Source organism: Siphateles boraxobius, unplaced genomic scaffold, assembly GCF_051911475.1.
Source record: "Siphateles boraxobius isolate OS27281-9 unplaced genomic scaffold, OSU_SipBor_1 286, whole genome shotgun sequence".
NCBI lineage: Eukaryota > Metazoa > Chordata > Actinopteri > Cypriniformes > Leuciscidae > Siphateles > Siphateles boraxobius.
Genome location: NW_027508904.1, coordinates 32,653 through 47,283, shown reverse-complemented (window position 1 = coordinate 47,283; position 14,631 = coordinate 32,653). Strand labels below are relative to the sequence as shown.

The 14,631-nt window shown below is 50.8% G+C and overlaps 2 protein-coding genes across 3 annotated transcripts; both read right to left on the bottom strand.

The window, feature by feature from the left end:
• Nucleotides 1-9,320: 9,320 nt before the first annotated feature.
• Nucleotides 9,321-12,720, bottom strand: LOC143753439 (uncharacterized). 2 transcript variants are annotated; one of them, XM_077245749.1, is made up of 8 exons: nucleotides 12,437-12,692; nucleotides 11,530-12,328; nucleotides 11,201-11,425; nucleotides 10,841-11,106; nucleotides 10,496-10,752; nucleotides 10,169-10,417; nucleotides 9,599-10,079; nucleotides 9,321-9,526 (listed from the first exon to the last, which is right to left on the bottom strand). In XM_077245749.1, the coding sequence occupies exons 1-8, from the start codon at nucleotides 12,689-12,691 to the stop codon at nucleotides 9,413-9,415; spliced, it is 2,646 nt and encodes an 881-aa protein (XP_077101864.1). In that variant the 5' UTR covers nucleotide 12,692; the 3' UTR covers nucleotides 9,321-9,412. The 2 variants fall into 2 exon arrangements, with proteins under 2 accessions (XP_077101864.1, XP_077101863.1); XM_077245748.1 differs by having other exon boundaries at nucleotides 9,321-10,079; nucleotides 12,437-12,720.
• A 526-nt stretch (nucleotides 12,721-13,246) lies between these two features.
• Nucleotides 13,247-14,231, bottom strand: LOC143753435 (uncharacterized). The gene is made up of 3 exons (XM_077245742.1): nucleotides 14,092-14,231; nucleotides 13,831-13,922; nucleotides 13,247-13,708 (listed from the first exon to the last, which is right to left on the bottom strand). The coding sequence occupies exons 1-3, from the start codon at nucleotides 14,171-14,173 to the stop codon at nucleotides 13,247-13,249; spliced, it is 636 nt and encodes a 211-aa protein (XP_077101857.1). The 5' UTR covers nucleotides 14,174-14,231.
• Between the last annotated feature and the right edge of the window lie 400 nt (nucleotides 14,232-14,631).

Below are 14,631 nucleotides of genomic sequence, written 5' to 3'. Positions count from 1 at the left end.
ATAATTGATGTGAGTAAGTGAGTGAGTGAGGTTGCAATTGGCATTGCACTTGAGATTGACATATATACATATATATATATTGTACAACTGGGCATGCGCAAAGGCGCTACTGGGCATGCGCAAAAACAGAGAAAAATGCGCGGTGGGGATGCTAATAGGCTTGTTCGACTTGAACCGGCGCTGCACAGACCGATCGGTTGATGACATCAAAGTACCGCGAGAGCGATTCAAAAGCATAAGGAGCCGTCTGCTCTCTAATCGCTCTCGCGGTACTTTGATGTCATCAACCGATCGGTCTGCGCAGCGCCGGTTCAAGTCGAACAAGCCTAAAGCTTCGCCATCGTTCTTCTCTGTTTTCGCGCATGCGCATTAGTGCCTTCGCGCATGCCCAGTCGCACAAACGCGGTACAAACGAGACACCATCAAAGCGTAGGATCGAATCCCGACCGAAGCACAAATATTAAACATTATATTACACACTATTATATTCATATTATGCCTATTTCATGTGTATACATAAAAGTAACATGCCGTGCGTTATTTGTTTCACCTTTTTCTGCATAGATATTAAAATCTGTTGTGTTAAACATTATATTGTATTTATATTGTTTATGTTAAATAATATACTGTATTCATATTGTTTCCCCTTTTTATATTGTTTCACCCTTTTCTGCATAGATATATTGTATTTATATTGTTTCACCTTTTTCTGCATATATATAAAAATTTGTTATGTTAAACATTATATTACATTTATATTATGTCAATAATTTTATTTCAATGTATAAATAAAAGTTACATGCCGTGTATTATTCGTTTCACCTTTTTCTTCAGTAAAAAAAATATCAATTAAATATCAGTAGTTGTTGTTGTTGTTGTAGTTGTTGTTGATGATGATGATGTATAGATGCAGAAAACACCAAACACAGCAGCAGTAGACTACAGTGTGAAATAGATTATTTATTTCAAACTACAATACAATAAAACATGATGATTTTGATGATGATGATGATGATAATAATAATACAAATAGAGCATCAGAGCAGACACATGGCATAAATGTTCTGGGGCGAGATGCAGAACAGTGGTATTGATGCAGAACAGTGGCACAAGGCTTCATTCCTCTTATTTTAAACCACATCAATCACAGCAGACAGACGCATAGTATAAGGGCTCATTACAGACATGCATGGATAAATAATGCAGCAGCATACAGTGTGAAGTACCAACGCGGCGGCAACAGAGCCAGTGGCAACTGGACGTAACTCCAAAGACAGTGACCACATTATTGAACATACCCACATGTCCAAAAGGCCTATATAACTTGTCAGCGCATAAAATCAGAACAGCACAAATGCATGACAATGTGTTATACAGGTGTGAATGTGTTATACAGGTGTGAATGGGACAGACAATGTTTTCTTTTCTTTTTCTTAAGCCATATGATAGGCAGCATACACACACAGTATAGGCCTATATAACTTGTCAGTGCAAAGAATCAGAATAGTACAAAGGCATGGCAATGTTATACAGGTGTGAATGGGATACACAATGTTTTTTTTGCTGTAGAAAAGTTGTGGCAGGTGTGGACCGGTGTTTGTAGGAAGCCTCCACACCGCGGCAAGGTCCCGGTCCTTGTGGAGGGTAAAGTCAATGTCTTTAAAAAACAAACAAACAAACACTGAAACAACTATATACACCTGCCCCAGCGAGAATGCGAAATCAGTCCGGGGCTCGACCCTGGTCCTTCATCTCCCTCAGCCAGTCCTCCACACTCTTACCCGCTGCGGCGGCAGAGCAAAAATGTACATTGCCGTAGCGGGTGTGTCCGGTCTCCCTCCGCTTTGGCTGGCCGCATCTCCTGCACTTTTGTTCTTGTGGCACGCCGGCCCGGGCAGCGACGACTGTTCCTGCCGCTGCCCTCTGCTCAGCCCTCTTCCTCCTCAGCCATTCAGTTTTGTACGCAGAGCGAGGCTGAGGAGGGGGAGCAGGAGGTGGTGCAGGCAGCCGAGGGCCGGCGTGATGTGCGGCGGCCAGCGGCAGAGGGAGGACGTGTGGGGCTGGCGTTGTCCGAGGGAGCGTTGGGATGGGGAGCACCCTCACACTCTGCTGGGGCAGTGAGAGGTCCAGAAAGAGAGGCTGTGTTGCCGGAAAAGGTCCTGTTGCAGCTGCAGCAGCCGGTGGTATGGCCAGGACAACAGCTGAGGGGGCAGGCGGTAAAGGCGCCAGTGGGCGCACTGGCGCTGGCAGAACAGGCACCGGTGCTGCCACGGCCGGTGCTGCTGCCAGAGGTCCCGCCGCCCTTGGCGCTGCTGTCCTCGCCTGGCCTGTTGCTGCTGCCGGAGAACGATCCACCGCTGTTGCTGGGCACGGCGCCGAACCCGCTGCCGCTGCCGCTGGTGGTCGTCCCTCTGCTGCAACGCCTGAAGCTAGCACAGTCCTCTCCTTCTCCCGCTGCATCCTGGTGAACCTGAAAACGGATTTCAACGTAGTGTTTTAGTTACATGTACAATTTTGAGAGCATGCCATTCAAGCATGTCATTACCATAACATCAAAAGCATCAAACATACCACAGCGAGAGGGTCCTGGCGTTCAGCTCAAAGAGCTGTATGGGCGCCCGAGCCATCAGCCTCTGGTGGCCCAGCACAAGGTCCCGGATGTGCTGGTACCGAAGCAGTATGCTGTCCCACCGCGACCTCCGGGCACCGCGCGCACGGCTGCCCGAGGGGATCAAGCGGCAGAGCTGGGTGCATACTGCCTCTACCAGCCGGCTTGCGCTGGGACTGCTGGCAGGTCCAGAGGTCTCTCCGACCAGGCAGCTGTGGACAATGGACAAAAACAATGACAGATATGAGCATGATAATGGGCAACATTACATAAAGCAGCTTGTTTGTACACCAGGGAAATGTATGATGGAAGCGTAGCCTTACCGTCTCAAGCTTTCCACACCAGGTATACTGGGGCGGCTTGGCTTGGCTGCCATGAAGCGCCCCTGAGCTGGCCTGTCCCTGTAGCGGGGAGGGTAAACCACTCGGGCCCTGTCGTACGGTGACAGGGCCTCGTAGAGCCTGATAAGCTCGTCTACCCTCCCCTCTGACAAGGCCGGGTCGTGACGCAACCCCACCAAGGCCGTGGCCAACTGGACCACGGCCAGGTACCCCGGCTGGTCATCCGGTCCTCTGTAGTCCTGCAGACACACAAGAAGAGATGGAAAACAATAAGTCAGGTGGATGGAACAGAGCGAGCGCAGTTTTTGGTGATGCGAGATGCACTGCAGTCGCAGACCACAAAGAGGTGGCGTGCTTACCTCAGCAGCCTGCTGAGGCTCTGGCGAGGACCGGCCGGGGGAGTGGGGTGCGGGCTCGGGGGCACCGGTGGACTGGATGGCTCGGGCGCGGGTGCGTCAGCCGGTCGCCCTGACCGCGGGTCCGTCTGAGGAGCTGGGAACTCGCCAGGCACGTGCAGGGTGAGGTCCTCCACCTCCTGCGGGCCGTCGGCGAGCTCGTCATCCTCGACGAGTTGGGGAACGTCCCCCCCCGCGTCCGGAATGTCAGGGTCCAAGCTGACGTCCTGCAGCACTCTGCCCGTCTGGGAGTACAGGTACTCGATGCCGATGAGTTCCCCTGAAGTACAACAACACAAATCGCATCAGTCAGTCTGGTACAAATATCATTCAGTGTGGACACGTGTAAGCGCGGTGGCTTGAGTGTTCTTACCCGTGTACTCCCTGGGCTTGGTGTAATCCTTGACCACACTCGTGCCAAGCACCCTTTGGCTGAGCTGGTCAAGGGAGTGCTGCAGGGGGCCATTGTAGGAGCGGAGCAGCGGCCGTCCCTCCTGTGCCACGGACGCCGCCCTGTCGGCGTTCCACCGCGTCAACCCCTCCAGGAGAAATGCCTGGAAGTGCCAGGGATTGGCACTTTCTCCTGAGGAGGAACACAGATCTGTTTAGCAGTTTATTCAGTGCACACAATGTGAATGACAGCGAGTCGATGACAGTGAAAGATTGACATGACAGTGAAGCATGTGAAACATACCTGGAATGAAGCGGTTGAGATGCAGGTGGAACGACTCCAGGGACGTGGAGCCTCGTGCACAACGGTACACCGGCAGGCTGATCCCCCCCTTGGTCACCCTGCCGGTCTCAGTGTACAGCTCCACGCCCGGCGGGTCCTGGATGCAATGGAGGTGGCGCCGCTGCTCCGTCCAGATCTTCTGGATGCGGTCTTGGTCCAGCAGGGAAATCCCCATGGTGTCTCGTCCGTTGGCACCGCCGAAGGTTTCCAGGAGGTCACCGATCAGCCGCTCCGTCTCCGCCGCTCCACGCGTGCGGCGACGGCAATGGAGAGCCATATTCTTGCGGCTGACGTGCCTCCACACTCCGGCGTCGGACGAGAAGGTCATCCCCTGCGCCTCAAGCATCCTCTTCTTCGCCTTGAGCAACCGGGCTGCGTCCTCTGGGTCCCACAGGAAGATGCACGAAGACAGCTGCTGCAGGAAGGGTTTATACAGCTGGTGGCTCTCGGTGGTGACACCTGTTATGGAAAAATGCATGTTACATCAAGTTATGGAACCATGATGTCTCTTACTGTGATGCTGTTTGTTTAATTATTGTTTTTGCCACAACGCACCTGACGCGAACCGCCGCATCAGGTGCCAGATGTCCAGCCGGACCACCAGCTTGTCCCACTTCCCGAACATGTCAGCTGTCTTGGATCCCCCGTGGGACGAACAACAGTCCCGGTCGACGTAGAGGAGCTGAGGCGGCTCCACCCCAGCGTCCCGATACCGCCGCATTAACCCCGCAGCCATGGACAACAGGCCGGCACCCTCGGCGTCCGTGAGCACGGACATGAGCACCTGTCCGTGCTCGTTGCCGACGTTCGTTGCCCACGCTGCGGTCTGGGCGGCAGCACCGGCGAGCTTCCGGGTCACCTGTTTGAAAGAATAAAGCATCTCAGTAAGGCTGCACGCACATAGCCAGAGCGTGATACTCCGCACCACATTTATATACATATATATTTATACATACATAGCACCACATTTACCTTCTTGGTCGAATCCATCTTCAAGACCGTTCCGAAGACGGAGGTGACCCGGGCCTTCACGTCCTCCAGGCGGGAGAGGATGTCGTGGCAGTACACCATTAACAGCCACGCGTACTGGGGCACGGGTGGCGGTTTTGGTGGTGGGGTGCACATGCGCACGACACCTCGCGACGTGAAGGGCTCCATGACGCTGAGGTAGTGTATGGACCGCCGCATCCAGGCCTCTGTGTGTGCCTCACAGAGTTTTTTGTACAGCTGCGTGGCGCTGTTCCCCCGAGTACGCTCACGCAGCTGGATGATTACCCGCCGGTCGCAGGCGAGCCTACAGAGAGGAGCACATCATGTGTTACAGAAGAGCCACACACAGACACACTGTGACAGTGTTCAGACAGGTACTTACTTGTAGGTGAGGATTGCCGGCAAGAGGGCGCAACACACAGACACACTGTGACAGTGGTCAGACAGCTACTTACTTGTAGGTGAGGATTGCCGGGAAGAGGGCGCCACAAACAGACATACTGTGACAGTGTTCAGACAGCTACTTACTTGTAGGTGAGGATTGCCGGGAAGAGGGCGCGATGCCCCTCTCCCAGCTGACCCACGACCTCCTGCGACCAGGCAGCTACCTTCCTCTTACACCGACGGCACTCCAGGTACTCGGTGGCCATCAAGTACCAGCCGTCGATGTCCAGGACCCTCCGGATGGTCCTGTAGAGCCCACACTTGGTGAGGGCCCTATTACAGCATGTCGGCCGGACGCCCCACAGACGCAGGGGCGTCCAGAGGAACAGCCGACACGCGAAGAAGGCAGCTGGTGAGGCGGATGGCTGAGTGTAACTCGGCCGGGGCTGAGGGGGGTCCCACCACAGCTTGAGGTCTGTGGTGAGTTTGGTCCTCCCCTCGCTGTCTGTCTTGAACAGCTCCCGGCCGATCCACTCCTGCTCTTCCACGGTGAGAGCTGTCCGCCAGCTCTCAGGCAACCGGGACTGTGAGGGAAAAAAACAACACAAACAAACACACTGTAAGGAGGCTGAGAGGAGGTGCTGCATGCAGTTTGACAGTCAACTTCACTGAGTTGTGCCGTCCATGAGTACGGGCACGGTGTGTGTGTGTGTGTGTGTGTGTGTGTGTGTGTGTGTGTCTGTGTTTGTGTTTGTACCTCAGCCGAAGCAGGAGTGGGCGTTGCGGGCTGCTCCACTTTCCTCTCCTTCCTCTTCCTCTTCTCCGGCGCTGGTGCCAGGGTGGCCTCCCCAGATGGCGTCTCCTCCACGGAGACGCGACGGGGCTCCTCCCTGGTCAACGCCGGAGCCCGAGCCGGAACCGCGAGCGTAGGTGGAGCAGCCGCAACTCGAGGTGGTGGCGGTGGGGGAGGGATGGAGGACAACGCCGGAGGAGGTGGAGATGGAGGCCTCACCACCAGCGGGAGAGTCTGAAGGACCTGTACGTGAGCTTCAGACACATTCACACACAACAAAATGGCATCAGCACAATGATAGTCATGGGGCAACACACAGGCAGGCAAGACTAAGTGAGTCTGAGTGTTAATGACGTGCAGCATGCCAGTGATTAGATGACGTGCAGAATGCAAGTAATTAGATGACGTACAGCATGCCAGTGATGGGGCAGATGGTTTAGTGCTACAAGGTGAATGTCAAGAGATGCAGCAGGGCCAAGGGAAGTAGACATGTGAAGGTGGTTAAGCAAATCTACATTGCCACTACGTTCTACACATCTACCACCGACAAAGACGGCTACATTACCTGCCAAACCTACCTTTGGTCTTCAAGCATCAGCTGTAGAGACCATCAAATGAAACCATTACAGTTAATACAAAAATACCGCCAGAAGAATATATATTGAGGGCAAATGTTACAGTGTGACGTGTCCAGTGTGGTGCCAGTTACCCGTTTCTAAGTCAGTGGCCATCTGGACCAGATCCTCGTCCGTCACCTCTGTGGGGGGGGGGGGCGGCGGCGGAACCGAGGGGCACTGGTCTCTGACGGATGTAGACACCGCTGTGGGGTGGGAGGGCAATGGTTAGTTAATCCTGTACACTGAACCACTGTTGTGTTAAAGAGAAAGAAAGAGATCTACCTGGAACTGCAGGCCGTGCTGGTGTGGTCATCAGCTTCCTGACCTTGGCCTGCAGCTCACCTGGGGCCATTGGACGCCTTCCCAGTAGGGCCGAGAACATGGGAGCGATCGGCTTGCGCGGCGGCAGCGCGGTGGAAGCAGCGGCCTTGCTGGGGCCACTGCTGGTGGTGGGGGTGCTGCTGCTGCTGCTGCTGCTGCTGCTGGTGGGAGGTGGGGGGGTAGCAGCCACCTCTGCCGACCGCTCCTCGTCTCGGCCCAGGATGTACTTCCTGGCGGCGTCCATCGAGGTCCCAGGCTGCGGTGTCTTCCGCCGTAGCCACTTGACAAAGCTGCAAGACAATGATCAAAGATTAACACGCATATCAACAAGTCACAGCACCCTGTCGACAGTTCACTGCCCTTCACCACAACAGGACTTACTTCTGGTGCTGCTTCTCCTTGGAGTCGTACAGGTCCTTCAGGGTGGCCTCCTTGTAGTCCCCAAAGCCAACAAGCGCCTCGCCCTCACACCCGGGCTGAGTGGCGCGAGCCCGGGCCTCCTCGTGCACCCGGTGGTAACGCAGCTGCTCAGCAAAAGCAGGGTGGGCGCACGAGTACCGGGCGAGTGCGTCCTTGTTGGCCATAAGGGGGCTGTCGGAGGCACTTTTCTCCCGCTCCCGCTGGTGGCTGGCAACCAACTGCGTGGTGTAGCCCACGTCGTTCTCCAGGAGCCAACGGAAAGTTTGACCCTGGTACTTGCCAAACTGGATGCTGTGGCATCTCTGCACAGAACAGTAATGCCATGTGTCTGCTCTGATGCTTAAAGGGGTGGTAAAACACGATTTCACTTTTCTAACTGTGAAATGTTGCTGTTTGAGCATAAACAACATCTGCAAAGTTACAATGCTCAAAGTTCAAAGCAAAGGGAGTTATTTGCTTTTAAAGAAAAGGACTACAACAAACGGCTGGTAGGGACTACACGACATTCCTCCCAGGTTAGTGACATCAGCAACCCTAAAATGTACATAAACCCCGCCCCCGGGACACGCAGTCCATGTTGAGAAGAGGAAAAGTTGTTTTATAAGAAGAACATTTGTGAGTCAGCTCAAACTTTAGCATCCTTCTTTTCACATGCAATAAAAAGTCACTCTGTGTGCATCTCACAACAGTTCCTATAGGAGCGATTTATAGATTATCATGACAGAATTATGCTAATTGAAGATAGTTAACTCCACATCAGAAACATAAATTCATCAACTAACCATTCAGAGACGTCCTGTTGCATTCTACATGTTGTCACTTCTTCTTGAGTCTCTCCATCTTTGTCTGACTCTGTTTTATACCCCCCTGGTTTTTTTAAATTGTAAACATGGTTACTCACAGCTGATGTAGCCAGCGCATTTATTTATTAATTTCGAACGGTAAACAGTCAGATTCACCAGAACTCCTTTACTAGGTGTCCTCTGTCACTTTTTAACGGACATCCTGCAGCCAGAATCGAGTACTCACCCAGACCATGGTATAATAGAATGCTAATGCATAATTTAAATACATAAAAAAGCTCCACAAATAAAATAAATGGGCAAGACAATTAGCATGATCTTCATGAAGACAAATAAATGTTCTATAAATGTCATTAAGGACTGTTAACATGGCCTTTGTGAAGGCAGATTAACATTCTAAAATAAAGAACAGTCTTTTATGACTGTTTAATGACCCTCATGGGAGAAAATAAGTGTTCTAAAATAAAGAACAAGCATTTAAGACTATTAACATGGCCTTAACTGTGGGATCCCTATATACCCTTTGTTTAATTAAAATCTGTACAAGTACAACAAATATGTATAAATGTAATAATACATACGTACATATATTAATTATATATATAGGTCAGACATGGCCTATTTTAACAGAGAAGCATTCTGAAATAAAGAAGGACTGTTTCGTGGTTTTTATGAGGGCAAATAAATGTGCAAAAGTAAAAAACTATAATTTAGGGAAATTTACATGACTCATGAAGGCAGGTAAACCCTAAATTAGGTTTTGATATATATTAACATGGCATTTATTGAGGGCACATAAATGTTCTCAAATAAAAGAACAATCGTTAAATGTTCTAAAATAAATAATCATTATTAAGGACAATTTATATGACCGTTATGAAGGCAGATAAACCTTTTGAAATAAAGAACAATCACTTTGGAATAATTACATGCTCTTTATTAAATGCAATTAAATATTCCTTAATAATAAGAAACAGGACATTTACAATATTTACACAAATAACTATTTACAGTGAAGCATTTCTCCTCTCCTGCAGCCACTCTTCTACAGTCTTTCCCTCTGCTGTGGCACAGAAGAAGAAGCTGCCCACCCTGGTGTGCCCAAACTCTTTTTTTCTGGGCTGCCCACATCGACTGCATGTGTAATCTTTTCTTTCACGTTGCTGTGGAGGGGGCAGCCCTTGCTTCTGGGCTAAAAACTCTTCTGCCTTTCTCTTCCTCCACAAAGTTGTTCTGCTCAAAGATGGAGCAGAGAGTGACGCCGGCAGTGGAGCAGAGAGCGATGCTACCGGTGGAGCAGAGAGTGACGCCGGCGGTGGAGCAGAGAGAGATGCTACCGGTGGAGCAGAGAGTGACGCCAGCGGTGGAGCAGAGAGCGATGCTACCGGTGGAGCAGAGAGTGACGCCGGCGGTGGAGCAGAGAGCGATGCTACCGGTGGAGCAGAGAGTGACGCCGGCGGTGGAGCAGAGAGAGACGCTGGCGGTGGAGCAGACAGGGCGGGTGCTGATGCGGGGGGAGGATGTCGCTGATTGAGTGCTGATTGAGGTGCAGCGGGCACTGACGTCTTCTGTTTGGCTACAGGAAGAAGGGTGTTAGACACCATGCGGATCTGAGGCAAGGGCACACTCAGAGCCAGCACGTCTGCTTCCAGCTTCTTCCAGTAGTTGTTGTACCTGTTTAAAATGGCACAATTAATAGGATGAACAGAATATGAGAATTGTAAAATTCCTTTTATAGCTGGCTTTAAAAAGAAACTACTTACCAGACAGAAAGCGTCCGCTGATTGACCTCAAACAGCTGAATCCTTGCCCGTCCCCTCAGTGCTGGGCAGTTCCCCACCAGCCTCCGTATGGCCTGGTAGTCGTGTAGAACGGCAGCCCAGCGGTTCAATGAAACTCCCCACTTCACCTTCCCCGCTGGATGAATGGAGGAAAGCTCCAGACATACTGCCTCTACAATTCGACTAATATTGGGCCATTGCGCAGGGCCCGACCCCTGCCCCAGCACACACCTGTAAAATAAAATAGGGAATTATAAAGCATATAGTCATTTACATTATTAAAGCTCTGTGTGCAAATATTTAACTTACCGCTTCAGGCTCTCCTTTCCATGACAGGTGGAGGTTTTGGAGTGGGTGGCCTTAAACCTGCCTTGTAAGAGTCTCCCCTTGTGTCTCGTCGGATAGGAAACACCTTTTTTGTCACTGTCCGGCAGTCTGTCCCACAGCCGAACAATGTCAGTGGCTTCCCTATCTGAGACACAAGGCTTTTCTCTCAGCTCGACGAGGTACCTGGCCAGGTCCACCACTCTGTCAAAACCTGGTGTCCCGTCTGGTCCTCTGCACACCTAACAAGAAGAAAGAAGAAATTAGTGGATGGATAAAAAAAGTCCTCCATATGATGGCATGGCAAGGGATGCCTGCATGCATACATACATCTTCTTGGGGCTCAGGAGGCAGGTCCTGGGAGGACTGAGAGGGTGAGGCTGAATCCTGAGACAAGCGTACAGCTTCCTGGGTGGACACTAAGGAAAGAGGGGAGATGGTGTGGTCCTGCTCCTCTGCCTCATCCCCAAATCCCTCATCTTCTGCCTCCCCTAGGTCATCTGGGATTCTATCTGGGGCATCTGGGTCCCGCCCAAAGTCCTCCCTGAACTCCCAGGACTGCTGCGAGCACAGGTACTCCACCCCGATGAGCTCGCCTGACAAAACAAAATTAAATTGAAAACAAGGTTTTAAAACCGACACCTGTGCATTACAAAGAAAACAACAAAGCATGGCATTATAGACACATACCCGTGTACTGTCCTGGCTTTGAATGGTCTTGTACAAGACTACAGCCAAGAAGACGCTGACTGAGCTCATTGAGGCTGTGCTGGAGCGAGGCACTGTAGCAGCGCAGGGACGACGGGCCCTCATCCATTACGGTAGCAGCAGCAGCAGCAGCAGCGCGGTCCTCGTTCCACCGCTCCAAACCCTCAAGCAGATAAGCCTGGAAATTTTCCAGGTTAGCGCTCGTTCCTGATAAAAAAAAAAGGAAACATTAACACTAATTTATAATTACAAAAGAGATAAAAACAGACAATCACAAAAAAAAACATTGAGGTGGATGTGTGTAATCTCACCGGGTATGAAGCGGTTGAGGTGGTTGTGGAAGGACTCCAGGGAAGTGAAACCCCTAGCGCAGCGGTAGACAGGAAGTGTGAGCCCTCCCCTTGTCATACTTCCTGTCTGGGTGTACAGCTGCACACCAGGGGGGTCCTGGATGCAGGGAAGATGGCGTCTTTGCGTGTCCCATATGACGTCCATCCTCTCCTGGTCCACCAAGGGGATGCCCATGGTTTCCCTGGCGTCCTTGAAGGCCTCCAGCAACGTACAGATTAGCTGCTCTGTCTCCTCCACGCCACGTGTGCAGCGTCGACAGTGCAGCGCCAACTGTCTGGAGGTGAGCCTGCTGGTTAGCTGGTCATCAGTGAGGCCTCTGATGCCATGCTGTTGCTCTAGCTCCCTCATTTTGGCCTCCCTCAGCAGAGCCACATCTCCCTCGTCCCAGACGAAAATGCAGGCAGAGAGCTTCGCCATGAACAGACCGTAGAGCGGGTGGCTGTCAGTGTGCAGACCAGCGGCGAAGCGCCGCATGAAGTGCCACACATCGAGACGTACCACCACATCACTCCAGCCGCTGAACATGGCACCTGCTCTGGATGTGCCCACAGAAGAGCAGCAGTCTCTGTCCACATAAAGGAGCGTGGGGGGAGCGACACCAGCCGCCTCGTACCTCTTCACCAGGCCTGTGGTCATGGGCAGCAGTCCCTGACCCTCGTGTGAGGTGAGCACAGACATGAGGACCTGTCCGTGCTCATTGCCCACATTGGTGACCCAGGCTGCGGTCCCAGCTGCAGCTCCTGCCAGTTTTTTGGCCACCTGTTGTTGGAAAACAGAAAATTCAGTACAGATAACCTACAAATTTTTTATCTACACCTGTATATACACATTTGGGCCTTTGAAACTAATATTTGATTAATATGTTACCTTTTTTGTGGAGGCCATCTTCAGGATGGACCCAAAGACAGAGGTGACCCTGGCTTTGAGCTCACCATACCGGGACCGGATATCCTCTGCGTGGACAGAGAGGAGCCACTTGGCGGTTGGTACAGGCGGCTTGGGTGGTGGAGGTGAGATGGGCTGTGTGGTGGTGCCATGGAACCGGTGACACACAGAGAGATATTGCAGGGACCTCTCCATCCATTCCTCACTATGCTGTTCACACAGCTTGTGATACAGCATAGAGACGCTGTTGCCGAGAGATCGCTCCCTCATCAACTTTGCCACATGCATATCACAAGAGTTTATTAAAGTTCCTTTAAAGTGTTATCTTTTCCAGAGCAGAGGAAAGGTGCGATGTTTCCCATACAAAAAGATAAAAAAACTGTACAGACTTTGATATTGTTTTAAGACTGACATCTATCGAAGGTCAAGCAAGGCTCAATGGGGGGCCGTTAACACATCTTGAATAGAACCTCAGCTGTCAGGCTAGGTGTCTCAAGGTGTTGGAATGTTATTGTTCTGAGCTTGACACCTTTGAAAGGTCAAGCAAAGATCAATGGGGGTGGGTCGTTCACACATTCTGTATAGAACCTTGACTGGCAGACACAGTGTCGTGGGGAAAAACTACAGAAGCTTGTTTTGTGTACAAATTATTACATGTAATTAATTTTAAAAGTACTAAGAAAAATATTATTTTTAAGTAATTTAAGTTACATTATTACCATTACATCCTAGTTAACGGTGTAACATGTTAGTAGGTAATTGCACCTGCAGTAAGAATAATTTTCTCATGACTCACCGGTAAGTGAGGATAGCTGGGAACATCCTGCGGTGAGCCGGATCCAGCTGGTCCAGGACGTCATAGGACCACGCGGCGAGCTTCTTGTGGCAGCGCTGACACTCCAGGTACTCTGTTGCCAGAAAATACCAGCCGTGTAAATTCAGCACCCGCCTCACTGTCTTGTAGAGCCCACATGATGTCAGTCGCCGACCAGACCGTCTGCAGTCTGGCGAGCTGCAGATCAGCTTGTAGGACCACATTCTGTAGGGCATCCACAAACACAGCGGCCAGGTGAAGAACACGTCCGGCGATGCTGGAGGCTGATGATACTGCAGACGAGGCTGGGGAGGGTACCACCACATCTGCAGGTTATCTGTCAGCGCTGCCCTTCCACCCTGGCGTCGGAAGAGGGAGCGGCCGATCCACTCGTGTTGTTCTTTTGGAAGGGAGTGCTTCCAGGCCTCAGGGAGAACAACCTATAGGAACACAAAAATATGTCATGTATGAATAAAAACAAAATGAGTAAATTAATAATAATATATATATATATATATATATATATATATATATGTGCAAACTTCTGGTGTGAAAACTGTACCTCAGAAGCCGCTGACACCAGCCTTTGAGCGGCTCTTTGCTCCAAGCGAGGTGAGCGGATCGGCGCTGAAGGTGGTGGTGCTGGTGTAAGTACTGTGAAGAACACATCATTTTAATTTTGTAATTAGTACTAATGATTTAATAATTTGAAGACATTTATGGTTACATAACAATACCATATGATGTTAGGAAATGTATTAGTGATCACATAAGATCAGGTGAGCATGCTTTTTCTACACACAAAAGAAAACAAAACACTCACACTGTGGCTCCACCTCCATGGCTGAAGCCAGCAGATCTTCATCTGTTGGCTCTGAGGGCAGAAAAATTACAATGTTATTCATAATTCCATTAGAACGTGCATAGAATTACACCACTTATAGATCTAAAAACTCACTGTGTGCTGTGGCTGGCTGGGAATGGGAGCTTTGGGTGGGAGGAGGAGAAGTCAGGCGTGAAGGGTGCGGGACAGCAGGCTGGGATGCAGAGGATGACTTTTTTTCCCTTTGCTGGTCCCTCAGCAAGATGTACTTTTTCAGGGCGTCCATCTTGCTGCCTGTATTGGTGCCCTTGTGCCGGATGAACTCCACATAACTACATAAGAAACACAATAGTTTACATGATAAGAGTAAAATAAATACAAAACAGCAATACAATAACAAGCAAGCAGAAGCACATATTACCTTTTCCTCTCCCTGTCCTTAGCCTCATAGAGCTCCTTGTAGGTGCTCTTCTTGTGGACCCCAAAGCCCACCAGACAGTCACCCTCACAGCCAGGTAACGTGCCCTCTCTCTGGACTTT

Coding starts and splice junctions, on each gene's coding strand:
- LOC143753435 (XM_077245742.1), bottom strand. CDS start 14,173: ATGAATAACATTGTAATTTTTCTGCCCTCAGAGCCAACAGATGAAGAT. Junction 13,923..14,091: donor CATGGAGGTGGAGCCACAGT/GTGAGTGTTTTG, acceptor TGTTCTTCACAG/TACTTACACCAGCACCACCA. Junction 13,709..13,830: donor TGGTGTCAGCGGCTTCTGAG/GTACAGTTTTCA, acceptor GTGTTCCTATAG/GTTGTTCTCCCTGAGGCCTG.
- LOC143753439 (XM_077245748.1), bottom strand. CDS start 12,691: ATGCTGTATCACAAGCTGTGTGAACAGCATAGTGAGGAATGGATGGAG. Junction 12,329..12,436: donor AGATGGCCTCCACAAAAAAG/GTAACATATTAA, acceptor TTCCAACAACAG/GTGGCCAAAAAACTGGCAGG. Junction 10,080..10,168: donor CAGCGGACGCTTTCTGTCTG/GTAAGTAGTTTC, acceptor CATTTTAAACAG/GTACAACAACTACTGGAAGA.